Source organism: Diceros bicornis, chromosome 24, assembly GCF_020826845.1.
Source record: "Diceros bicornis minor isolate mBicDic1 chromosome 24, mDicBic1.mat.cur, whole genome shotgun sequence".
NCBI lineage: Eukaryota > Metazoa > Chordata > Mammalia > Perissodactyla > Rhinocerotidae > Diceros > Diceros bicornis.
In genome coordinates this window covers 37,734,873-37,760,213 of record NC_080763.1, presented here as the reverse complement: position 1 = coordinate 37,760,213, position 25,341 = coordinate 37,734,873, and the positions used below count along the sequence as shown (strand labels likewise).

The 25,341-nt window shown below is 49.2% G+C and overlaps 1 protein-coding gene across 1 annotated transcript in view; it reads left to right on the top strand.

Moving 5' to 3' along the window:
- The window catches only part of FBLN5 (fibulin 5), a 75,689-nt gene extending 51,094 nt beyond the window's left edge, over window positions 1-24,595 (top strand). The window contains exons 5-11 of the mRNA XM_058567566.1: window positions 150-272; window positions 3,374-3,490; window positions 7,152-7,271; window positions 11,268-11,390; window positions 12,781-12,907; window positions 16,420-16,615; window positions 24,432-24,595. Of these exons, the coding sequence (XP_058423549.1) occupies window positions 150-272; window positions 3,374-3,490; window positions 7,152-7,271; window positions 11,268-11,390; window positions 12,781-12,907; window positions 16,420-16,615; window positions 24,432-24,593 (968 nt within the window). The 3' untranslated portion in view covers window positions 24,594-24,595. The remainder of the gene's footprint in view (window positions 1-149; window positions 273-3,373; window positions 3,491-7,151; window positions 7,272-11,267; window positions 11,391-12,780; window positions 12,908-16,419; window positions 16,616-24,431) is intronic.
- Window positions 24,596-25,341: the final 746 nt, after the last annotated feature.

Here is a 25,341-nt window from a genome sequence, read left to right as displayed (position 1 = left end):
CGACAGGGAGGTGCTTCCATCTCCTTGGATGTAACCCAGAGACATTATCAACTGCCTCCCAGCCAGACAAGCAACAGCTGGCACCTCTTGTGGCTCCAGGGCTCTGGAGAGGTGTAGGTGACATTCTTTGGAATTTGTCTGTGTTACAGATGTGGATGAGTGTGCAACGGACTCCCACCAGTGCAACCCTACCCAGATTTGCATCAACACCGAAGGAGGGTATACCTGCTCCTGCACTGATGGCTACTGGCTTCTGGAAGGCCAGTGCTTGGGTAAGAACTCTCTGGGGCTACCACAGACGCTGGGAAGTTAGTGGTTGCCAGGGGTATTTTGAAATATGGGAGTAGCTGGGTGGCCTAAGGGGAGTGGGCTTTTCTTTTGGTGGGGGAGGTAGAAGGCCATTGAACTTACATGTAGCATCACTCCTTAAAATCAATTGTCACCATCACTGTCGTGTCATCATCAGAGTTTTTGAATGTATTTATTTATTTATTTTTTGTGAAGAAGATCAGCCCTGAGCTAACATCTATTGCCAGTCCTCCTCCTTTTTTCTGTTTTTCTCCCCAAAGCCCCAGTAGATAGTTGTATGTCATAGCTGCACATCCTTCTAGTTGTTCTATGTGGGACGCCGCCTCAGCATGGCCAGACAAGCGGCGTGTAGGTGCGTGCCCGGGATCCGAACCCCAGGCCGCCAGTAGTGGAGCGCGCACACTTAACCGCTAAGCCATGGGGCGGCCCCCTGATTGTATTTTTTAAGGCCTCATGGTTTATTTTACCTACACCTTCTTCCTGTCTTCAGGAAGTTTCTGTCCAAGTCAGGAAGTGATAGAGGTGAGGGTTATTCTGTCCTAGTTAGAAGTCATACTAAGAGAAGGGAATGCTTTTGCTTAGTCACAGAAAAGTTCCAAGTCTCAAATGTGACCAGTAGATTCTGATCTAACATCATCTCATCATCCAGTACTCACCATAGCCACCCCCGTGCCCACCCCACGAGCTGTGGTCTTTTTACTCCTAAGGAGTCAGTCATTGCCAATTGAGAATTTTGTCCCTCGCAGTTGGCATCTGCTATATGATCTCTCTGTTTATTTTTCCTGCAGGATTATTTTCCTTTCTTCCCTCTAGTTTTTGGTTGAGCCAAGTGAATGAATTTGTAGCAATCTCTAGCTGTCACTTCAATTTCTATTTCTAGGGTGTGATTTCTATGCTGCGTTTTCTTCAAAAAGCCCTGCCAGTTTAAATTCTCTAAGACACTGTTCTGTTGCCTGAAAGTCAGTCCTGGAGGAGCTGAGAAACAAATCCAAACAACATCATGGAAACAAAAAAAAAATGTTCTTCTTTCCAAGTATCTCTTGATTGAGACTGATTTTAGGTCTGCCCTAGAGCCCTGTCCGAAGCATCCTCGGGGCCTGATAAGCCAGCCTAGACTTGGCTCAGTTCTCCTTTCCAGGAATGCACCGAAGAGCTGGCTGCACATGGGCGTTTGTGAATATGATGGTCCCTGTGCATTTTAACCAACCTTGGCTATTATGGAAAATTTGATGCCACTGATTTGAGCATAAGCAGATCAGTGTGAGTTATTTGTATGGGAACTTAATATGTAGAATTTCAGAGTTGGAAGGGATGTTATATATTATGTCATCCAACTTTTATAGAGTTGGAAACTGAGACTCAAAGAGGAGGAACATTTTGGACTAAGTTAGAGCAAGTTCGGTCTAAAATCTGTTTCCTGTTTCTCAGTCCATTTTTTCCACCACAAGGGGGCGCTGGAGAGGACGGGTGACCCGGAAATACAGGTGGGATTATAGAGATCATAGAGCCAGGAAACCCCTCCCCACCTGGGGGCCCCAGCAACTGGGACATTCCTCTACCTGGGAGGGTTGTTCTCTTCCACAGAGGGAAGGATGCTCCCTGAGGCCTAACGTGGTGCCATGTGCAAGCCTGCTCACACTTCACATTCAAAGTGAAGACTTCCTAATTGTGGCTGAATTCATGCCTTCTCCTGGCCAAACTCTTCTTTCTCTTTCAAAACGCAAGTTCCATAGCTGTCCACCACCCTCTCTGTTCACCTTTGGAGGCATTGCTTTTGCAGAAAAATAAGGGGCTAGGGGCTGCCTTTCCTCCAAGGTACCCCTGGGCAGACGATGCCCTCTCCTCCCCCAGCTGCCTCCCTGGCCTTGGTGAGGTGCCCCACTGCACCCTGGGAAGAGGTCAGGACCAGCAACTGCACAAGTCAGTGTGCTTTCCGGGCAGGTCTGGAAGCTCTCAGTTGGGCAGTGGGGTGGGCCAGGTTAGAGGTAGCTGCGACTCAGAGATAAAGCAGAATCACAAGGGCAGGGCACAGGCTCTGAGGAGGGCTGAACGATGCGGAAGGTAGAGGTAGGGTCCTTTCTGGCGGTAGGTGGTGGAAACCAGGCACAGAGACAGCAGAGCTGGCCTCCAGAGCCCTGAATGGACCCTCCTTCCAAAAGAACTGGGGTACGAGGGAGGGAACGTTCAGGGGAAGGTGGAGATGAGATAAGGACCAGTTATAGCTACAGTAAGATCAACTGGTCACAGCAAGTGCTTGTATAAGTGAGGACTTGGTCTCCACCTGCAGGCTTCATTCAAGACATCCTACCCCGCAGGAGTGAATTCGCCAGCCCGTCAACTTGGGATATTGGGAAGCGCTTCCCAATGACATCAGCTCCCATTGACTGGTACATGTCAGCAGCAAGGTCGTATTGCCTGGCTCTGCTAAAAGGATCCATTCACCCACAGAGCTGCTGGCTCAGGAAGGGCCAGCCAGGGCTTGGAAGAGGTGTGTTTATTCGCTCTGGTGCAAGGAGGAGATCCAGGCGAACTCCGGCATCCTTGTGTTACTGGATTCATAGGTCTGCAGACTGTAGTGCTACCTGGCTCGTCCTGGCCACACTCGCTCTTATTGCTGACCGCTGGACGTATTCATTGTTGATGGAGCTGGCAAGGAGCCTAGTGGAGCAATGCTATGGATTCCTCCTATTGTTTAAGCTAACTTGTCCCTTCCCAGGGCAGTGAAATATTTATGTAGAATCTTAGAGTTGAATCTTAATGTTAGGTAAAATCTTAGAGGCCGTCTTGCCCAACATCCCACTCTAAGCAGAAATTTCTTCTACAACTTTCAGGATAGGTTCAGGTGTTCATGGGACTGAATGGGTCAGGGAGGGTTGTAGGGAGATTGAGCCTCAGAATCCAGAGGGTATCACCATCCCTGACACTTAGTAGGTACTGTCTTCACGTAGTTCCCTTTTGCTTCCCTCCATGATCCTGCTCCAGAAGAGGTGGGCAATGATGATGCTGAGGACGGCATCGGTGATTGAGGAGGTATGTCTTACCTTGCTTGTGTTTCTGTTTCCAGACATTGATGAATGTCGCTACGGTTACTGCCAGCAGCTGTGTGCGAATGTTCCTGGATCCTATTCCTGTACATGCAACCCTGGCTTTACCCTCAATGAGGATGGAAGGTCTTGCCAAGGTGTGTGACGCGAGTGATAACGTGAACACGATGTGAAATACTAGATGCTGTCTTCTTCAGAGTCTAGCAGTTTATGTTGGTGGGAAACGCTCTTGTTCAAGTGTATTCCTGCTCATGGTCATCACCTGCCCATCCCCTTTGCTTACAGAAACCTGAGATCAGAACTGAGATTATGCAAAACGTCTCAACAATTGCTCTGGGTTTTGCTGAGATTAGAACCACAGTCATCCATCAGCTGGGAGGTTATGGTTTCGTGGATTTGCTTCTCCTTGCCTGTCTGCTCTCCAGAAGTAGCCTTGCCAGCTTTCTTGACTAATCAGAAATTTTCTCGCATGTCCTGTGGCCTAAGTTCAGTTCCTGAGGCCCAAAGCATGGTGGTCAGAAAGGGCTCCTGACCGTTAATCCATTTTCAAACAGACACATAACGCTCTCTGCAGGATTTCACGGGCAATTTTGATGCCTCTCGCTACAGTTTTCCCTCCAACCTGTGCTAGGAGAGCCTGTTATTTAGCAAAGAGTCTGCTGGTGGTGGTAACTTCCCCTAGTACGCAGCATTCCCCATAAAAACAGAATGAAACAAAGGCATTTTCTGACTTCCACATGATCATTTCAAATACTGATAAGTAAGAAAAACAAGCTACATGCCTATTTTGGTTTCCATCTGAAAGTTTCTTCTGCTTAGGAAATGAATGGGTACTTAAGACCCAAGGAATTAGGGCACGTCCTGCCTGGCCCCCGGCTCCCCCGCCCCCAGACCCCCGCCCAGGCCTCCAGTCCCTGGCAGCTGCTCCGTCCAGGGTGAAGGCAGCGCCAGAGACGCAGAATGAGGTCTTTGTCTGGAGCCTGCCACCAGGTTTTGCCGGGCCCTTTTCCTTGTCACACCATTGGAGATCTGGCTGGCAGGCTCCTGGCCAGCTAGTTGGAGGATATTATGTCTCCATTAGTTTAATCGTATGGAAACCTTGGGGTAAACAGGAAAGCATGAGCGTTAAAGAGTTTGATCCTGGATTCTTTGTAGTTCTCTCTTCCAAAGCTGGTTCTGCCAATTGTTCCAAGAAGTCTCGACTGTGTTCCTCTCTCCGGGAGAGGTCATTTTCTTCTGAGAGTGGAGGGCGGGCTGGTAGGGTGAGGGAGCTGAGAGAGCCGGACCCTTTCTTCCCACTGGAGCAGGGAGCAGGCGCCTGGCTCCCTTGCTGCTGCGATAAGCGGCTCAGGGCAGATGCAGGCTTCTCCATGCCAAGGCTGGGGGTTGGAGGTGCCAGCCTAGGTTTTCCCCCAGGAGCTGGCTCCATGCCCCAAGTGCCTCCTGAGGAACAGCCATGCGCAGCAGAGACAAAAGGCCCATGTGTCCTTCGGGCCTCAGGGATGGCCTGTGACAAGGAGCAGATAATACACCTGGCAGTACCAGGTCCAGCAGCATGATAAACCAGCAGGAGCAGCTCCCAGGCCTGGACACAGGCACTGGGCCACTGGGGTATTGCATCAGCAGGGCCCGCCGGCGACCCAGGATGTGCAGACTCCTTCGAGCTTTTGTAATCCTAACACCTCGTGCAGGAGGAGCACTGTCCACTCTTCAAAGCATTGTCACGCCTGTTAATCTCACTGAACCCCAGCAATAGCCTTATGAGGCAGGCAGGGCAGGTGTTTGTGGCCCTGCCTCACAGAGGAGGAAATCAAGGCTCAAAATGGTTAAGAGACTTGGCCAAAGTCACACAGCAGGAGCCAGCAGAGTTGAGAGTGGAACCAAAGGTCCAGCCTTCCTGTCCAGCGAGTCGGGGTGGGGAGTGGTCTAAATCCATAGGATTCAGAGGGCACTGGGCATGTGTGGATCCCAGGGCTGGCAGAAAGGGCAGCCAGGGCCCAGGGCCCGGACTCCTTTAGGTCCTGCTGCTCTGTAGAAGCGGCAGAGAGCTTTGAGAGGGCAGGACTCGCGCTCATTCATCTCGATGTGGCCAGCGTGTGGTCGGAAGCCAAGACCGCCAGCCCTGTACTCACCAATGTCGTCCTGTCTGAACTTGCACTCAGTGGCCTAGCACCATGGCATCTTCCTGTCCACCTGGGTGGAGAGCCTCCAAGCTCCCGTGGGCACCAGGGGAGACTGGTACCCTGCTGGACCCTACCTGCGTGGCTGTCTACTTTTTTTTCCCTCTGAATGCTCTGAAGATGCCAGGAAGCAGGAGTTATGTGAGCATGGATTAGCCTTCCTCTTTAAGAGAAGCTTCTCGAGCTGCTCACTGTGGAGGCTTTAGCTCTGAAAACATTCAAATCTCTATTCAGAGTCTTACGAGGTTTACCTGGACTTTTGAAGCGTACAGAAATTCTCTCTGCTGGAACTGTGGTCATTGGCGTATGGAGCACAGGAGAGGATGTGCTTAAAATGAGTCAGCCAATGCCAGTGTAGAAAGGGACTCCCTCCTTCCCCTGCCCACCCTGATGAGCTGTGTAGAATGACTTTTGGGTATTGTGGAAAGACCCGTGATACATGTTCCAGTTCCAAGTGTGCCCTTGTTAGCTTGGGGACTTGGGCACATCTCCCAACCTTAAACAAATGTAAACATCTTTATTGATGTATAATTGGTGTACAGTGAATTGCACTATTGATTTCATGAACTTTGACATGTGTATACCCCCATGAAACCATCACCACAGTCAAGATAATCACTATTCCATCACTCCTAAAGTTTGCCTTGTGCCCCTTTGTGGTCCTCTCTTTAACCTGCTGAACTCATAACGTGGGGAAATGGTCCTGAAGCAGGGTTATTTTAAGGATTCAGTGAGTGAGAGATCCTTTTGTAATAATCAGTGACGTTATTTATGCATAATTGTCTTAGTCGGCTCGGGCTGCCATGACAAAATACCATCGACTGGGGGGCTTAAACAACAGAGATTGATTTTCTCACAGACCTGGAGGCTGGAAGTCCAGGATCAAGGTGTCAGTACAGTCAGGTGCTTGTGAGGGCCCTCTTCCTGGCTTGTAGGTGGCCGCCCTTTCACTGTGTCCTCACATGGCAGAGAGAGCAAGAGCAAGCTCTCTGGTGTCTCTTCTTAGAAGGACACTAATTCCATCATGAGGGCTCCACCCACATGACCTCATTTAACTTTAATCCTCCTGAAGGCACCATTTCCACATACAGTCACAGTGGGGGGTTAGGGCTTCGACATATGAGTTTTGGGTAGGGACACAATTCAGTCCATAGCAATAATAAATAGAGTTATTATTAGAATTGTCATGGTTATTTATCTGTTTACCTGAAACTTCAAAGGCAGTGGTGAGGGAAGAGCCAACTGGTGATGGAATGCAGTAGGTGATGGGAAAGAGCAGATGCTGCCTAGAAATTTCTGTTGATGAGCCTCAGAGAGGGGATTTACTGGGAGGTGTCTATGGGCACATGTGTATACGTGCATATGATGTGTATACGTGTTGTTTCTGCCCTTCCCAACTTGTGACCAAAGAAGGGATGTATGGATGGAGGCCCTGATCCTTCAGTGAACATTTTGGGGTCTGAGCTCTCGATCTGATAGGTCCTGAATTGAGATCCGTGGTACCTGTGAATCTGGTCTCCTAGTGGTGGTAGATTTTGTAGACAGTACATTTTTCTGCCTCGTTAGTGCAGATGTTCTGTTGTTGGAATGGTCAGTGATGTGCTTTTGCTTTCCATAGATGTGAACGAGTGTGCAACTGAGAACCCCTGCGTGCAAACCTGCGTCAACACCTATGGCTCTTTCATCTGCCGCTGTGACCCAGGATATGAACTCGAGGAGGATGGTGTTCACTGCAGTGGTAAGGGGCTTTGGCATTGACGATTTCCACCTGTACTAGGGACACGGGGTTGGGGGGCGGAGGGCAAGGGCTTCCTTCACAGGTGTTTCCTTGAATTTCCCAGACACATCTCCAGTCTGGGACACATCCCAGTGCAATGAGGTCACAACTACACAAAACAGAGATGAGTCACTTCCTGAAAGGTAGAGTCCCCTCCCTTGTCATTTGACCCCTGATGCAAAAACAAGTGGAGTTACCTTTGAGGGTCTGAGATGGGGTCGAAGAAGGAAAGGAGTCACCCAATTTTGCATGTTGCTTTGAGTTATCTGTCCTCACTCAGCAGTGACTCAAGTCCTGGGGATAGCACAGATAGTACTTATAGAGGGCAGTGACTAGGAAGAATAGCATGTCTCACAGGGTAGGGTTGGGAGGGGGGACAGATAATGAATGAGATCGTGTATGTAAGTGCAAACATTTTGTGAACTCCTAAAATCTCTACAAATAATTGGTGCTTAGCCCCAGGCCTGGTACATGAGCACGCAATAAATAGTTCTCGAATCAATGAATGAATGATTGCCTGTTGCATGAATGCATTTCTAATAATTTGTTGTGAGAACATGGATGTGATGGCTTAGTCGACCTTTCATAAATTCCTTCCAAGACTAAGAAGCTATGATTCTCTGCCCATGCTAGCTTGTGGACTGTATTATAATTTTCTTATTAAACCTTGTCATAAGAAACTCGTGAGCTCTTGTAAACTCCTTGAGAATGGGGATAGCACCTTACTCATGGAAATCCCTGGGGCATCTTGCCCAGAGCCATGTACAGCTCTTTCTTTCTCTCGCACTTCCTTCTTTTCTTTCTTTCCTTCCCTGTTTTTTGTAAATGTTAAAGTCAACTCCATTCCATCTACTTTTGGCATCATCAGCAATTATAAATGAACACAGTCCAAATTAATGACGCTTCGCTGTATTTTTCAAAATAAGTGGGCCATCCCCTAGGGCGTGAAAGTCTTTTTGTCCTGCAGAGTGGAAAGTTTCCTAATCCTGAGTTTCATTGTAACAGGAACTGACCCAGGTCATGAATGAGGCTCGTGTGATGGCTTCACTTGGGACTGGAGTGTTCTAGGGACAGAGATCTCCGAAACAAATGAGCGTCTCTCCCTGGGGCCAGGAGAACCAGAGATGCAAGCAGGCAGTTACGGAGAGCCTTGGACCGATTAGAAGGCTGTCTCAGAAATAGCAATAAAATACCCTCAGGCATGAAAAACTACTTTCTTCCTAGATTTCACTTCCCCGTGGCACTCCTTAGGGAATCGGGGCCAAGGGACTAAGAGGTGGAAAGTTTAGCATTGTGAGATGGGATCTCTGTTTCTCCAGGATTCCGTGCACATCCACGGTGTCTACTGACCATCTGCAGAGGCAGTATGTAGAGTGACTCTGCAGCTGGATGGAGCCGAGTTCAAATTCTGCCTCTACCGTTTAGTGCTTTCTTGGGCCAAGTTTCATCCCGAGCCTCAGTTTCCTCATTTGTTAAAAAACATGCAAACACCCTCATAGGGTGGTCATAAAGATTAAACAAGTTGATATACCTCAGTGTCACTACATGTTAATTTACTGTCTCTAAGTGTAAGTGTAAGACACTTCCTGCTTTTCAAGGAATTTACATTCTTGGTGGTTTGCCAAGGATCTTCAGTTGACTCATTTTACCCAAAATGGCCATCTTCTCCTCCACGTTCACCAGGATGCCCACTTTCCTAAGACTTAGAGTGACCTCTGGCTACTGCAGGCTTTAGGGCTGGCGCAGGATAGCAGTGTGACTGTCACTATCCCTTCCTACTGACTCACCTTCCTTTGCTTCTCATTTTCCCAGGAACTGTTACCCTCACTGTGTTATCACAGCTGGTGTGGCCCCTCCGGGCAGCACCAGACTTTTCCTAGCTGTGTCCCCTTGTCCCTCTGGCATTTGCCAACCTGAGCTGATGGTGGAAACCCTGGTGGCTTCTCACATGGATGAGTGAAAATGGCTCACATATGCTTCCTGCCAGAACCCGGGCTTGTATTTCAGTTTTTTGGTGAAGGATGGAGCCACAGCCCTTAGTAAAGTCTGGAGATTGTGACCCTAAGATAAACTGAGTGGGTCTGTTAGGGGCCCTCCCTGCCCACCGGGAGGTAGAAATGGATGCCACCCTCTCCATCTGCACTGGAGCTCGCCCTGCTCAGTGGATTCCCCCAACCTCAGCACTCCCCAAATCTACCGATTTTAAGTCCTGAGAATGATTTGCTCAGGGAGACATTACAGCGTTGTGTTGACAAGTGTAGGATCCGGAGGCTGGCTGCTGGGTTCAAATCCCAGCTTCACTGTTAACTTATCTGTGAATTTAGTCAAGTTGCCTAACCTCTGCAAGCCTCAATGTTTCCTCTGTAAAATGTGGCTTGTAGTAGCACCTCCTTCGTAGGGCTGAGGTGGGGATTAAATACCATGAGGATGGGCCGGCCCCGTGGCTTAGTGGTTAAGTGCGCACGCTCCGCTACTGGCGGCCCGGGTTCGGATCCCGGGCGTGCACCGACGCACCGCTTCTCCGGCCATGCTGAGGCCGCGTCCCACATACAGCAACTAGAAGGATGTGCAGCTATGACGTACAACTATCTACTGGGGCTTTGGGGGAAAAATAAATATAAATAAATGAATAAATAAATGAATACCGTGAGGCGTGTAAAGCATTTAACCAGCACTTGGTACATAGTGAGCTCTCAAGAACTGACAGGTTTTACCACTGCTTCTGCTAAAGATATAAACGGAATCTACAACCTCAACAGAAATAAACGAGGACTCTGTTATGATGGGCTGGGGCCGGAGACCCGGACTCTGCAAGTCTCCCGGGAGAGCGGAGAAGTAGATCTTACCTCACGGAGCATGCTTTACTTTTCAAATCAGCATCCCAATTCTGCTGGCTCAGAACCCATCACCGGAAGACCCCTGGGAGAGATGGGAAGGAGTTTTTCCTCGTCTGATGGGAGAGGCATTAGGCACGTCACACCCAGAATTATCAGATGGTGGAGAAGCAGCCTCATCTGCGCTGACACCCTCTCTGGGTGATTCCAGCCACCAGCGGTCTGTGAGAGCACTGGAGAGCAATCCGAGGACATGTCACATGGGGAAACTAGTGAAAGCCAGTTTTTGGGAAACAACAAATGAAAGAAAAACATGTTTTCTTTGGCATGCTTATTGAATGAGGCTCAAATGAGGGCTCTGTTGCCAAACTCTGTGTGTGATGAAGAGTTGGCTTTTCTGGAACGCCTACTTCTGCATCAACTGCCACGGCCGACATGTTCCATGGCTGCGCCTCATGTCCCCACCTCTGCAGCTGGAGAGTGGCCCAGCTCCAGGTTCCCATGTCCCAGGGACCACCTGAGCAGGCAGGCTACCGAGGGACGATACGCCCGCTCCCCCATGCCACTCCAGAGTTTTCTCTTTCTAGGAGGTTTTTGGACACAATAAAGTTTTAATATAATTGACATCCTTCTGGCCTTCTGGTCCCTTTTAGTTGCAGTGTTGGTAATAATATTGTTTCTCAACTTTGGGGCGATTAGTAAAGGTGCCTTTTCAGAAGACTGGGACCAGTGAATATTTTCTGGGTCTTGGGCAAGAGCTCCGTACCCAGAAAACTCCAGCAGGCAGAGAGTAGATTCACCTACAGGGCACAATGAGTCAGTAATGAGTAGATAATGTAGCTGAGCCAGAGGCAGAGAGTATTGGAAGCTCGATGGAGACAGATTTTAGCTCCCTGTAGGAAGGAATTTCCTTAACAATTAGAGCTGTCCAAATATCTATGGGCTTCCTCAGTGGATAGCGAGCTCCCCGTCACCAGAGGTGTTCGAGAAATGAATTGACATCTTCTTAGCAGCAGAGCCGTCATATGTGTCAGGAGACTGTGGGAGTTGGAGTCGATGACCACTAAGCTCCAATCCCGAGGTAGTCTGGGGTGTAACAGCAGGTGTAACTTGTCACCCCCAGATATGGACGAGTGCAGCTTCTCCGAGTTCCTCTGCCAACACGAATGTGTGAACCAGCCCGGCACGTACTTCTGCTCCTGCCCTCCTGGCTACATCCTGCTGGATGACAACCGAAGCTGCCAGGGTAAGGCTGCCCAGGGGCCTGGTTGGGGGAGGTGTGAGGTGGGACTCAGGATGTCTTCACCTGGGGCGTCCTGTGTGGCTTTTGGGAAGGTGGCAGGGGTGAGACCACGAGTGGGTGCTGGTGGCTCCCAGACAGGCAGGCTCTGGGCGGGATGTCTGGGCTGGTGCCTTCCTGCCCTGTGATCCATCCTTTGGCCCCACAAAGGACATGACCACTCTCACTTTTGTAGTGAACTCTGCAGATATGGGTGGCACCCGCTAAGGGCTGGTCCTGCCTCCCCAGGCAGATCCCTGCAGCCCCTCTGAGGACCAACCCAACCGGGACTCCTTGTGGCCTGGCCCTGCTCGTGGACCAGGGCCCAGGCTTTCTCATGGCACCTGGGGGGCATCCTGGTCAGCTTGTTTCTGCTGACTTCCTAGAGAACGGATGGCGGGGAGACCTCACCCATCTGACGACTGTGTCCCTCACAGTGTCGGGACCCCACGCTGTGAAAGGGGTGGGTCTTGTTCAGGTTGGCTGCTTGGCGTAATTTCCAGTCCCGTGCTCTGCCCACTGGGGTCAGTTGGGGAGGCTGGTAGCTGAGCAACTGACCCGTTTTCAGCATCCTTGAACCTGTGTTACCGCAATACTAAGCAAGAACTCTCCACAGTAGTGCCGAGCAATACAAATATAATGTGAGCTACAAATGTGAGCCATGTATGTAATTTAAAAGTTGCTAGTAGTCATATGAAAAGAGTAAAAAGAAACAAGTAAAATTAGTTTTAAGAGTATATTTTATTTAATGTAATACATCCAAAATATTTTTTTTAAACTCTAGGTAGCTTTCTGTTATATCATTTACTGTAGCAATGACCCTGAATATATTTAATCTGTAAAACTAAAGCAGTGAGATGAATGAAGATGTTTTCTTTGGTACATCACAAATGTTCATGAAGGCATTTTTATCCAATATAGGGTGATCCCAAGTGCAAAGAATATGTGTTCTGTTCTACAATGCTTATCTCCTAGGCGTTTCATTACTTAGTGGAAAATTCTTATGCGGTAACACTATCAGCTAATACCACTTCTGTTAACGTTACACAACTGGGCAATATATCCAAAATATTATTTCAACGTGTACTCAATATAAAAATTATTGGTGAGATTTTACATTCTTTTTTTGTACTAAGTCATCAAAATCTGGTGTGTATTTCCCACTTACAGCACATCTCAATTTAGACTAGCCACATTTCAAGTGTTCAGTAGCCACATGTAGCCAGTGGCTGCCATATTGGATAGTGCAACTCTATAGTAAGACCCAGGCAGCCCCCATCCCCACCCCACACACCTGGCCCAGGGCCAGCACCTTGCAAGCGCTGCCCTACTTCAGCCTCTCTACCCTGCATTTCAGACATCAACGAGTGTGAGCACAGAAACCACACGTGCATCTTGCAGCAGACTTGCTATAATTTGCAAGGGGGCTTCAAATGCATCGATCCCATCCGCTGCGAGGAGCCCTATCTGCGGATCAGCGATAAGTAAGTCCTGGCTTCCCCTTGGGAATGGGAACACGGGTGAGGGGCCTGGTTCAGGAGGCTGCCAGTGTGGTGTAAAGGAGAGTGTACCTGCCAGAGAATCGGGAGACCTGGCCTATACTGCCTTCCACACGCACACACACACACACACGCACACATGCACACACACACACACTGTTCTCTGTCACTACCCCACTCATGCCGGAGCTGTAGAAAGATTCTCTAGAAAGCTAACTAAGAGGAGAGGCAGGGTTCACAAACCTCCTTTTCCCTTTCATGACTTTGTTCTGGATATGCAGGGTCTTTTAGAGCTTCTAAAATGTCATGGGCATAGGAATCCCCTGGGGATCTTGCTAGAGTGAAGATTCTGAGTCCGTGGGCCTGGGGTGGTGTGAGATCCTGCCTTTCTGACAAGCTCCCAGATGAAACGGATGCTGCCAGTCTCCCTGGACCAAGCTGTGGATAGCGAGGGGTTGGAGAGGTTGCTAGAGTTCTCAATACCCCAGGGTACTCAGCTTGCTCTAATCAAGTTTCCGATGTCATAATGTTTGATGTTTTACTAAATCACCAGAAGGCAAATATTTGAGTCGAGAGAGGACTGAGGTGAAGACAGCCTCCACAAGGTGAAAGCACTAGGGCAGCGTTTTTCTGTGCCTGGCATGCTAGGAGTTCCTTTTTCTTTCTTTTAGTCTCTATTTAACCATCTCAGTTCCTCCTCAGTCTACACATGCATGCACACACATGAGCATGCATCTTCTGCCCTCCTCTCTTCTAGTCACGCGTTTACTACCCCTGAGCAAAGTCCAGCGCTGGCGCTGGAGATGAAAGGCTGACTAGGACACATCTATCATGCCCTCTAGGAATGCCATCTAAGAGGAATTCATGGCTTACCAGTGTACTTCCTGCTCTGACCAAAAATGGGCGAAAGAAGACAAGGCAGGGACAGGCAGGTCCTTTAGAGATGTCTTTGCTTATCACTAAGAGCTGTGCTTCCAAGCAGCCCTTTAGACCAAGGTTCTTTGATTTCCGGTTCCAGGGCCCTCCTGGCAGAGCCGAGCTTCGGGCTGCTCTTACTGGCTTCCATTCCCGCTTCTCTCTGGGTTTCTCCAGGTCGCCCTTGTCTGTGGCCAGGGACTTGACCCAATTCGACTCGCAGCCCTGAGCTGGTGTTACTGTGAGGTCCCTGACATGCCGCCAAAAACGCCGGGTGACTCCTGCCTCCAGGCCCATCCAGTGTGACTCCAGCTGTCCTCTGCAGCACTTTTGCCTGCTCAGGTGTCCCTACTCCTGCCAACCTCAACAGAATGCCCTCACCTCCCCCAGGCCCCCGACTCTCCAGCCTCCCAGCCTTCGTGCACACACTTTCTGCCATATGGAAGGCATTGCTTCCATCGTCACACAGCCAGATCCGCCCCATCTTTCAGATCCTAGTGCCAGTGCCACCTCTCCCAGCTGTTTCTGATCCTCATCAGCTGGGAGCCATCACTCCCTCCTCCAAACATCTTTTAGGAAACAGTTCTTTTCTGTGTGACACGTGACATTTTCATGTGGCCATTTTGGCACCAGGGACATTTTGACTTGGCTATTTTGATGCAGCCTTAAAAAATAAAACTTTCAAAATTCTTTTTATGCATTCATTTATTAAATGTCAGTCGAGGTCCTATTATGTGCCAGACACCGTGCCAGGTGCTGTGGGCTTTGCTCTTATGAGAGTGGAGGAGACAGACTTGAAACAGATTGTCACATAAATGAACACATAGTCATAGGTTGTGATAGGTGCTGTGAACAGGAAGAATGGAAATTTACAAAATGAAAGAGTCCAAAAGCTCCTCTAAGGAAATGACGTTTGGGCTGGAATGGGAAGGTGGGGCGATGTTAACCTAACAGAGAGTGGACGGGCAGAGGGAACAGCATGTGCAAAGGCTACAAGGCAGGAGTAACTTTGATGTCTTCAGGGAACAGAAGAAGCCCAAGTTCTGTCGCCTAGTGAGTGAAGTGGGCAGTGACCTGCGAGGAGGTTAGAGAAACTGACAGAGGCCACACCCCATTGGGTCTTAGAGGCTAACGTGGGTGTTTAGTTTTTATTCAAGTTGCAGTGGGTGGCCACTGTAGAATCTTTCAGCATGATAGAGACATACTCTGATTTTTGTTTGACAAAGGAACTCTGGCTGCCGTGTAATGGATTGGAGAGGGGAGACTTGTTAGGAGGACATCACAGAGGTCCAGGTGAGACATGATGGTGGCCTAAATAACACGGCAGTGACAGTGGAGATGGTGAGAAGTGATTGGATTTGGACTGTACTTTGGAAGTAGAACCGATAGGTTTTGAAGATAGATTGGAAGTTAAGGGAGAGCGACAGAAACACGACAAGGCTGTCTCCCAGTTCTGGCTACCAAGGAGCAACACACATCCTCATCGTGTTGTGAACTCTGACCCCTAGGGGGAGTCTCAGTGATGAGGAGAGATGGGGGCTGGTTAGGGATAAATCAAGGGGTGCCTATAACAGGCATTCTTTGGTAATAAGAGTCATTATGGTAATTATGGTATAAGGTAATTATGACAATGCTGTTACTAGTGTTTCATATTAGCTGCTTTGTATTAGAGTTATTTATGTCTATGATTTTTATCTCCTATTAGAAGGTGAACTATTCAAGGTCAGTATCTTACGTTATCATTGTAATTCCCAAGTGTCTTAACATCGTGTCTTATACATAGTGAATTCTGAGCTCTTGTTTATTTATTTTTATTTTTTTAATTTTTTCTTTGGTGAGGAAGATTAGCCCTGAGCTAACATCTGTCGCCAACCCTCCTCTTTTTGCTGAGGAAGATTGGCCCTGAGCTAACGTCCGTGCCCATCTTCCTCTACTTTATATGGGACGCCGCCACAGCATGGCTTGATGAGCAGTACATAGGTCTGCACCTGGGATTCGAACCTGCGAACCCCGGGCCGCCGAAGTGGAGCATGCGAACTTAACCACTATGCCACCGGGCTGGCCCCTGAGCTCTTGTTTATTGGATGAAAAGATTAGATTATGTTCCACACAGACTGGACTAAGTGCAATAGAGAAAGTAAAAGGATCACCCAGGGCCTGTCAATCAAATGTAATTTCTCACTCTTAAAATTTCTTAATGAGTATGTATGGCTGGGGAAGTGAGGGGCTACACAACCAGCAGTGCATCTCACTGACTAAATACAAGGTAAATATGTAAAGTGTGTTAGAGAATGTTCCAGTGTTCTGAAAACAAGACATCTAAGATTTATAGTCTAGTAGCAAGAATATCTGATTATCCAGAATAGGAGATAGAGAGCTTACCAGAGAGTTTTTAGAAAGACTGGATAGTCTTTAGAAGAGAGTTTTTAGACAAGAGCCAGGAGCAGAGAGGGTCTGTAGTTACAGCATTTGGATGATAAAAATGGGGTGGCCTCCTTGTCAGTGTTTTAAGTGAGGAAGTAGGTACAACCAGCATCTGGAAAGGATTTACTGCATTCTCACACGATTTCCCTTCCCAACAGCCGCTGTATGTGTCCCTCTGAGAGTCCTGGCTGCAGAGACCAGCCCTTCACCATCCTGTACCGGGATATGGATGTGGTGTCAGGACGCTCCGTCCCTGCTGACATCTTCCAAATGCAAGCAACGACTCGCTACCCTGGGGCTTATTACATTTTCCAGATCAAGTCTGGGAATGAGGGCAGAGAGTTCTACATGCGGGTAAGAGGTGGCGGCGAGCGATGGTCACCATCTTTAACAATGCGTTATGTTGTCTAGCCTGGCACATGCTTCTAGAAAGAGGTCAGAGTGCGGCAAGGAGGGGTGGGTGTGAAGAGAGAAGAGGGGAGTGGGTGGGAGTCAGGACTGCAAGGTTCTGGTTCCTGTCACCTTCTGTGTGGCCTTGGGAAAGATGCTTGTCCTCTGTGAGCCGCAGGTTCCTCATCCGTAAAGAGAAGTTAGGCCAAGACGCAATCTTAGGACTCTTTCCTCCTGCTGTTCTGTGGGAGAGGCATTCACGTATCCGTTTATCCATCCACTAATTTGACAAATATTTATCAGTACTGCTATGCACTTCCAGAAACTGAGAATACAGCAGTGAACAAAACATCCCCAAATCTCTGCCCTCATGATACTTACATTGCAGTGAACATAAAGACGCGTCTCACAGAAGTGGGCTCTACCAGTGTTGTCCAACAGAGTAGCCACTGTGCTCTTTAAATTTAAACTAATTGAAATGAAATAAAATTAAAAATTAGGTTCTTCTATGGTACCAGCCACATTTCGAGTGCCCAATAGCCACACGTGGCTGCTGTATTAGCTCAGATATAGAACATTTCTATCATGGTAGAGAGTTAGATCGGACAGTATTGACTTATCTATATCAGTAAAAAATTTTAGAGCATACATCCTAAAATATATTTGCTTGTTTGTAAATTACATACACGTAATACGGTACTATTTGCATTATTGGGCTTCATCTCCTGCCACCTCTGGGGTGATCACACCTCTTTAGAGACCATTGGCTTAGAGAGATGTGTTTCACATTTCAACGTGAATTTGAGCACTTGTCTGGAGAATCTGTTTCAGAAGATGGTGGGTAAAGCCTCGAGTATCAGTTTCCTGTGGCTGCTGTAACAAATGACCACAAACTTGGTGGCTTAAGACAACACACAGTCCTGGAAGCCAAAAATCTGAAATCACTTTCACTGAATTGAAATCAAGGTGTTGGCAGAGCTGTATTCTCTCCAGAGGCTCTAGGGGAGAATCCAGTCCTTGCCTCTTCCAGTTCTGGTGGCCACCAGCAAGTGTTAATCTGTGGCCACATCGCTCCACTCTTTGCCTCTGTGGTTACATTGCCTTCTCCTCTTCTGTGTGTATCAAATCTGCCTCTGTCTCCTATAATGACACTTGCGATTGGATTTAGGGCCCACCCAGATAATCCAGGATAATCTCCCCATGTCTGTTAAGATGCCTTTTCCTTATAGAGTAACATTTACAGGTTCCAGGGATTAGGACCTGATATCTTGGGGGGCCATTATTCAGCCCACTACACCCAGGAATCTGCATTTCTAACAAATACAGCATGTGATTCTCCAGGGTCTCTGTGGGGAGCTTTATTCAGACGGATAGGCCCCTGAAGCTTACCCACTGTTACAGGAGACTGCGCAAGGGCCTGTGAGAGGACCACATGTCTGAGCTCTCCACCCCTCCTCTCCCTCTCTCCTGGCGGAATCTTCCAATCCTTGCCTCAGGCCGAGACTGTCTGAAAATAAAGAGATCTCAGAAGCAGCAGTTAGAACAAATTAGAAAAGGCCCCAGGGGCTGGCTTTGTGCATGTATCCTCACTAATACATTTTTGGCAAGCCCCTAACAGGATCAGGTCACATGTGATAACATGGTCTTTGGAGCCAACATCTGTAGACCAGCAGGGTAAAAGGCTTTGGAAGAAAATGGAATGAATTGAGGGGAGAGGAGCTTCTGCAAGATGAAGCAATGTCTGTCCTTTCCCCAAACCCATAAGCAGTGGCTGTCCAGCAAAAACCCACGTCTGTGAGCTTCTGTGGGCTTGCTGCCCTTGGGAGCATAAGCCTAGCCCACTGGCATTCTCCAGTCAGGCCTCTCGTCTGACACACAGGGTCTCAATCTTAGGGCACAAAGATTCCCCTCTTGGGGATTTAAAATACCATCACTGATACCACCTGCTTCCATTTATTCCCCCCAGTAGAATAGAAGATCTGCAGAAGGTGGCCTTGTCTAGGCAAGATTTCACTCACCAGGTCACCACCCACTAAAATCCCCCTAGACCCAAGCATTCCTCATGCGGCTGACTCGTGAGAGGTACCCAGTGATGGTGGGGGAAGAAGATTGTCCTACAGGTGGAGTGGACAGGAGGGAAAGCTCATCCTCGAAGCTTCCTCTAGTGCCTGGATTGTCATAGCAACTAGGGGGCCCTTGAAACTTACAAAGCTGAGCTGTATGTGGCTAGTACCCTCTCTGAGAACATTGAGAAGGGCTCGAATACTTTAGTATCTATTCAGAGGAGGATGTCAGCGCATCAAGGGGTTTTAGGCCTGCTCTGAGAATGGCTGAAGGAACTTGAGGATGGGGCGGTGGCTCCTGTCTTGAAAGGTCCCAAGCTCTGCACCTGGAAAGAGAAAGCAGGCTTGGCGTGGGGCCCTGTGAAACCACAGGGCACAGGGGCGGGAAGACAAAGAGAAATCTGTCAGACAAGGCAGGGATTCCACCTGTCCAAGCTGTCCAAAGTTGCAGCGCCCTCTTCAGGAGGCCACGCATAGTCATTCTTTTTAAAAATTTTTTTAAATTTTTATTTTTTACACGATTTTATTTTTACATACTTATGGTAGAAAAATCAGACTATAAAGATAAATCAAAAAGGTATAGCATAGTTGTTCTAATGTGGGCTCCGGGGCCAGGCTGACCCGCTTCCCTTGCCCTCTACGACTTAGCAATTGCGTAACCTTGGGCACATGGCCTAACTTTCCTGAGCCTCAATGTCCTTGTCTGTAGAGAGGGGATAATAATGCTATTTACTTTAGGATCAGATGAGATCATCTGCTTTGCACAGTGCCTGTAGCACAGGGCGACTGTCTTTATCAAACCAGTGGGATTTGGCAGGGGTGGAACATTCAATCACCTTCTTTTTCTTACCCTGACCTGCCCACCCCAGGGAGACAGCTCAGGGTGAACCGATAGGAGTCACAGACACTTTCAGTTACTATTGAACTGCCCCATTCTCCCATATCCAGCCCGAGCTGGTTTAAATAGAAACTTCCACCTCTCAGTCTCTCATTCAGTGTGAAGTTCCTCCCTCTCCCCCACTCAGAGGTGGGGTTGGGGGTGGTGCCTTCTTTACTGCCTTCTTCTTCTCCCCCCACTGACGGTGCTGCCTCTGGCTTCTCCTTCAGGGTTGGGGGTACAGATGGTGGAAGGGGAGCGGTTAGGGGGGCTGGGGTCTTACTGGATTATTGTGAGTGAACATTGGTGCTCTCTCTGGAGCAGAGACCCAAATGGCCCTGCTTTCAGGGGATGCTTTGTGGGGTCTTTGGAGGCCTCCATGAGGACTGAGCACTGACCATTCCCTGGTGTAGGTGATAGGGGCTCTAACTGGCCACCTGCCAGCCTAAACCTCTCTGCCCCTCCTTCTGGTTCTATGTCCCACATAGACTTTCCGTAGGGGGTTGGGGGGTGGTCACTCACTCTGGAAGGTGGACCTTACACAAGGGCCTTGAGGACACCAACACTCAGCTCCCCTGTAGCCCCCTCCCCTCACTCTGCTGCAAGGCAGCTTGGGAGCTCTCTTCCCTAGACTTCTCCAGGAGAGGGTCTGGTACTGCTCTCTGCATCTTTCAACATCAGGGCACCCACATCGCTGAACAGTTCTCTTGAGACCCCCTCTTGCTTGAGGTGGGGGCTAGTAAGTGTGTTTAATACACATATGGAGGCTGGAGGTGGTGACGGAGCCAGAGAGACAGATCTGGCTTTGGGCCTCTGCTTTGCAAGTCCCGTATAACAGCAGCAGAAACTACACAGATGGCATCGGCAGCAAATCCTACACAGCGCTTGACATGTCCAGGCACTGGGCCAAGTACTTTCCACATATCATCCCCTTTATCTTCACAACAATCCCGTGATATAGGGCCTGCTTGACTGTCCCAGTTTTACAGATGAGAGCATTGAGGCACAGTGAGGCTAGGAACTTGCCCAAGATCTCACAGCTGGGAGGCACCAGAGCAGGATTCAAACTCAGGCAGTCTGCCACCAAAATCGATGTATACTCTTACATTTCTCTTTGGGATATGGGGTATTTTCACCTACTCTTCTAGTTTTGGGGTCTCAGCAGACGTTGAGATAACAAGAAAAGTCTACTTTACCGTCTAGTAAATAATAGAAAGTGTTCAATAAGCATTAGTGAGTGTTGTATTGATAGTGTTGTTTCTGCTACTGCTGCTGCTGTGGTAAGGCGCTCGTGAGTTCCTGGGCCCGGGAGAGGTTGGCAGTACTGCCTGAGGTCCTGGAGCATCACGAGGCAGATGGGGGTTGATGGCCATTCAGGATCTTCCACCCCGAAACTCACTGATTGTACAAGCACTTGGGAGGTGCTTCATCTCACCTGGTAGGCAAAACACATGCATGCACGCACATGCATGCACGCACATGCATGCACACACATGTGCACACCCCCCCACGCACACATGCATACCCATTCATGCAAGTGCACACCTACACGTGCACACACACCCACATGCACAGGTACATACACACATGGACACACACATGCCCCTTTCATAAGCCCTGTTGGCAGTCTGTCTCACCCTGAGCCCTGGATAAAGGACTGGTGATTGGCTTTGGCCAGGTGACTTGGGGACACAATTAGGGCCAGAAGAAGGAGCACAGTCACGGGGTTCAGACTGTGCCAAAGTGCGTTTACTCTGTGACACACGTGGGTCAGGTGGCAGGGCCAAGGGAAGTTGACTTGCTACTGCCTGGCTGCTTGCCACGTCAGACAATGCCATGCCGAAAGTCGATTCAGAACAAACCTGAGCATTTGTGGGAGCAGGGCCAAGACCACATGCATTGGTGGGCTGTTTGCAACCTGCTCCCACTGCGGTCAACTCCACTGGCGTTCAGTCACTCGTTCCTTCTTCCGTCACCAATGTTAATTCGGCACCAGTATAGATGCGGCTTTGAGTCAGACACTGAGAGTTCAGGAACAAACAGGATGTGGCCTCTGCCCTTGAACGCACGCTATAGCGGGGAGGGGCGGACAACCAGGCCAACATTTACAATGCACAGTGGTGGTTCTCAAGTTGAGTAAGTGTGGTGGGACTCTCAGGAAGTTGAGAGCTGCCGAGACCTTATCATAGAGCGTAGTAGTTAGAAGCGTGGTTTTTGGAGTCCGATGCTCTGGTACCATGTACTAGTTCTGTGACCTTATGTGTGTGCTTAACCTACTTACACTGTAGGGTTATAAGGATGAAATAAAAGATGTATGAAAGGTTGTAGTCAAATGCCTGGTATCAACCACCACCGTCATCACCACCATCATCACCATCAACATCATCATCATCACCATCATCATTTTGCACCAATGACCACCAAGTCCACAATGACCAGGGGCTCTTGGGGGGCCTATTTCACTAATGCCCTGAGTCTGCCCTAAAAGCCTAGCGAGGAGTGGAGGTGGCTGTCCTCAGCATTCCTGGCAGGCACTCAAGTCCTCCCAGGTGCTTGTGGGCAGGCCTCTCTCAGGCTGCTGCAGATCTGATCCTGGTGGAGATCAGCTCCCCGACCTCTAAGATTACTTCCAAGTGGGAGAGGCAATGATCCTCTTACACTCTGGAGACTTTTACCAGGAAAGCGCAAAGGAACCACTTGGAAGTTTCCATTTGTTCCATTCCCCCTCTCAGGCTCTGCAGATCTCCCTTCAGAGGGCTGCCCACTGCTCAGTCCTCAACCTTTGGCCTTTATTCATGTGAACAGTGAAAGCTGGCGAGATATTTGTATATGTAAATGCCTTGGGCATTTCCCTGTGTGGCTGTACCCCTGAAGTCCTGGCCCAGGGCTCCGGGGTTTTGCAAGAGTTGGCAAGGAAGTCCGAGCGATCCTCTGCGTGCAGAGGTGACAATTGCGCTGATGCTGACGGGAACAGAGGGAGCGGATGCCAAGAGGAAATGGCGTGGTTGTCAGGCTGCTGATAGCCTGGCCAACAGAGGGGGTCCCAATACCTGGCCGCACCTATCTGCCAGCCCCGCCCTTGACATACCTGTGGCACCTCTTCAGGGTGAACTTTATGGGGAGCCCTCCCTTTATGGAGACAGATCAATTACCTGGCGTGGCTTTAAACAAGCCACGTTTCTTGATTTTGCAGAGCCTGTTGCTTTCAGCTTCTGGGCACAGTGCTGGGCTCTGCAGCTTGTAGGAAGCAGTTGTCCAGCCTCTCCTGGTTCCCTCGTGCTATTTCCTCTTCAGGGACCCACTATCTGGCTGTTGCGCTGACCCCTGAGCATCTCTCCTTAAGGGCAGTGCCAGGGAGAATTAAAACACACAGCAGTCTCTTCTGATAATTGTGCAGTGAAAATGACCTGGGGTTAAGGGTGAGACAGAAGCACCCAAATGGAATCCCTTGGCTCTGCCCTTGATTAGTCGGGTGACCGTAAGAAATTACTTAATCTCACTGGGCCTCAGTTTGCCTATTTATAAAATAGGGAAGTGATGAGACGTGTCTTTAGTATGGCAGCCAGGGTCCCCAGACTGGGTCCTGTGCTTTTAGATCAGCACTTCGCAATTGTTAACGTGCCCATGATCGCCTGGGGATTGTGTTAAGCCGCAGATTCTGGCTCAGTAGGTCTTAGGTGGGGCCTGAGATCCTGCATTTCTAACAAGTTCCCTGATGATGCTGACGCTGCTGGTCTAGGGACCACACTTTGAGTAGCAAGGCCTTTTAGGGTTTTTATGAGGATTAAATGAGCACAGGTACATAAAAGTGGCTGGAAGGGTGCGTCCCGCGTGGTGGGTGCTCAGTTGATGTCAGTCTTCTCTCCCCACCTCCTCAAAAGTTTTAGAAAAAGATTCCATGGAGGAGAAAAGCTCACATGAAATTATTAGGACCACAGCGGCAGGGTCACAGAGGGCCAAGCTGGACGTGGCTCCAGTGTCTAGACGGGAGCTCCAGCAGGGGCTGCACGTCAGAACCACCTGGAGGCTCGTAAACAAATGACACTTTCCCCAGGCCTCCCTCAGCTAAAAATCCACTGAAGCAGAAAATCTTGGAATGGGCCCCTGGAATTGTTAGTTGAAAAAAAAAGTGTCTCAGGTGCTTTGGAGGCTGTTTACCTGGGGACTACTGATCGGGTACAAACCCTCATTTTAGGGATGAGGCCCAGAGAGGTGAAGTGACAGCCCTGAGTCACACAGTTAATTCGATCAATTATTCATTCTTTCATTCCAGACATATTTACTGTGTGCCAGGCACCATGCTGGGTTCTGGAGGGATTTAAGGGTGAAAAACCTGACCCCGGTCCCTGCTCTTATGGAGCTCATAGTCTAGTGGGACCTAGCTATCAGACATGGACCAAGAAATTAGAATAGACGATGACACGTGGTAATGAGTACTTACCATCCTGTGCAAAGCAAAGGGTGCAGAGGCAGAGGGTCACAGGGGGCTCCGACTTAGATTGGGGAAAGCAGGGATGGCTCCTCTGAGGAAGTGATGGTTCAGGGGAGACCTGAAGGGTTAGCAGGAGAGAGCCAGGTGGAGCAGGGGCAAAGCCGGGAGAAGAGCGTGGCACCAAGGGGATGCCAGTTTGACTGCTGTGGGTAAGGGGGAGCGCCCGGATTGAGGCTACAGAGGCCAGACACCTGGTCTACTTTGGGGACTGTACAAGATGCCACGTCTCCTGACGGACAGCCGTCTGCTTTCCTCGTTCCTCACCTTCTCTGCTGTTGCTCGACAATTTCTGGGGCCCCCTTAAGTCGGTCAGGCCTTCTCTAACGAGTATCCCGGCTCTGTCCACAGCAAACGGGCCCCATCAGTGCCACCCTGGTGATGACGCGCCCCATCAAAGGGCCCCGGGACATACAGCTGGACTTGGAAATGATCACCGTCAACACTGTCATCAACTTCAGAGGCAGCTCCGTGATCCGACTGCGGATATACGTGTCGCAGTACCCGTTCTGAGCCTGGGCTGGCGCCTCAGACACTGCCTCTCAACAGCACCAAGGGACAGGAGAAGAGAAGAAACAGAGGGAGGATGAGAGCGAGACAGACATTACGCCTTTCCTGCTGACCGTTCCCCGAGGGGTCAGTGCCGATGTCCTGATCCCGCCTGTTTTATCGTACACCTGTCGCTGTGGAGGACACGCTTCCCCCAGTTCCTGCGATGCAGTTATTGAAAAGTATTATCGTTGGCACCCTGACCTGAGATCGACGGTGATTTTTCAAGGCCTTCAGTTTGTTTTCATATTTTTCAAAGAAAATAGATTAGGTTTGCTGGGGTCTGAGTCCATGTTCAAAGACTGTGAACAGCTTGCTCTCGCCTCTTCCACGCCTTCTTTCTATCTCGCGCTGATCGCTGCTTTGCCAAGGCTCAAAGAGCTCATGGGGATGCTGGGTGTAGCTAGTTTGCTTCTTGTATGTACAGAGAAGGCTATGGAAAGAAACCGCAGCAGGATCTAAGGGTTTTTAAAGAGTCTATTTCAAAACCACGTCTGGTCTTTTCAGCCATAAAAGAAGTTTTAGTTGTCCTTAAATGTGTGTAACTGTTTAATCCTTCCTTGTTCATTTTGAGTACTTTTTTGTTAAACAAGTGGTAGAATTCCTTCAAAAGGCCTTAAGACACATGTTATGTTCTGTCTTCCCAAGCCCAGTCTCCTGTCCATTTTAGCCCAATGTTTTCTCTGAAGACCCCTTAATCATACTTTCTTTA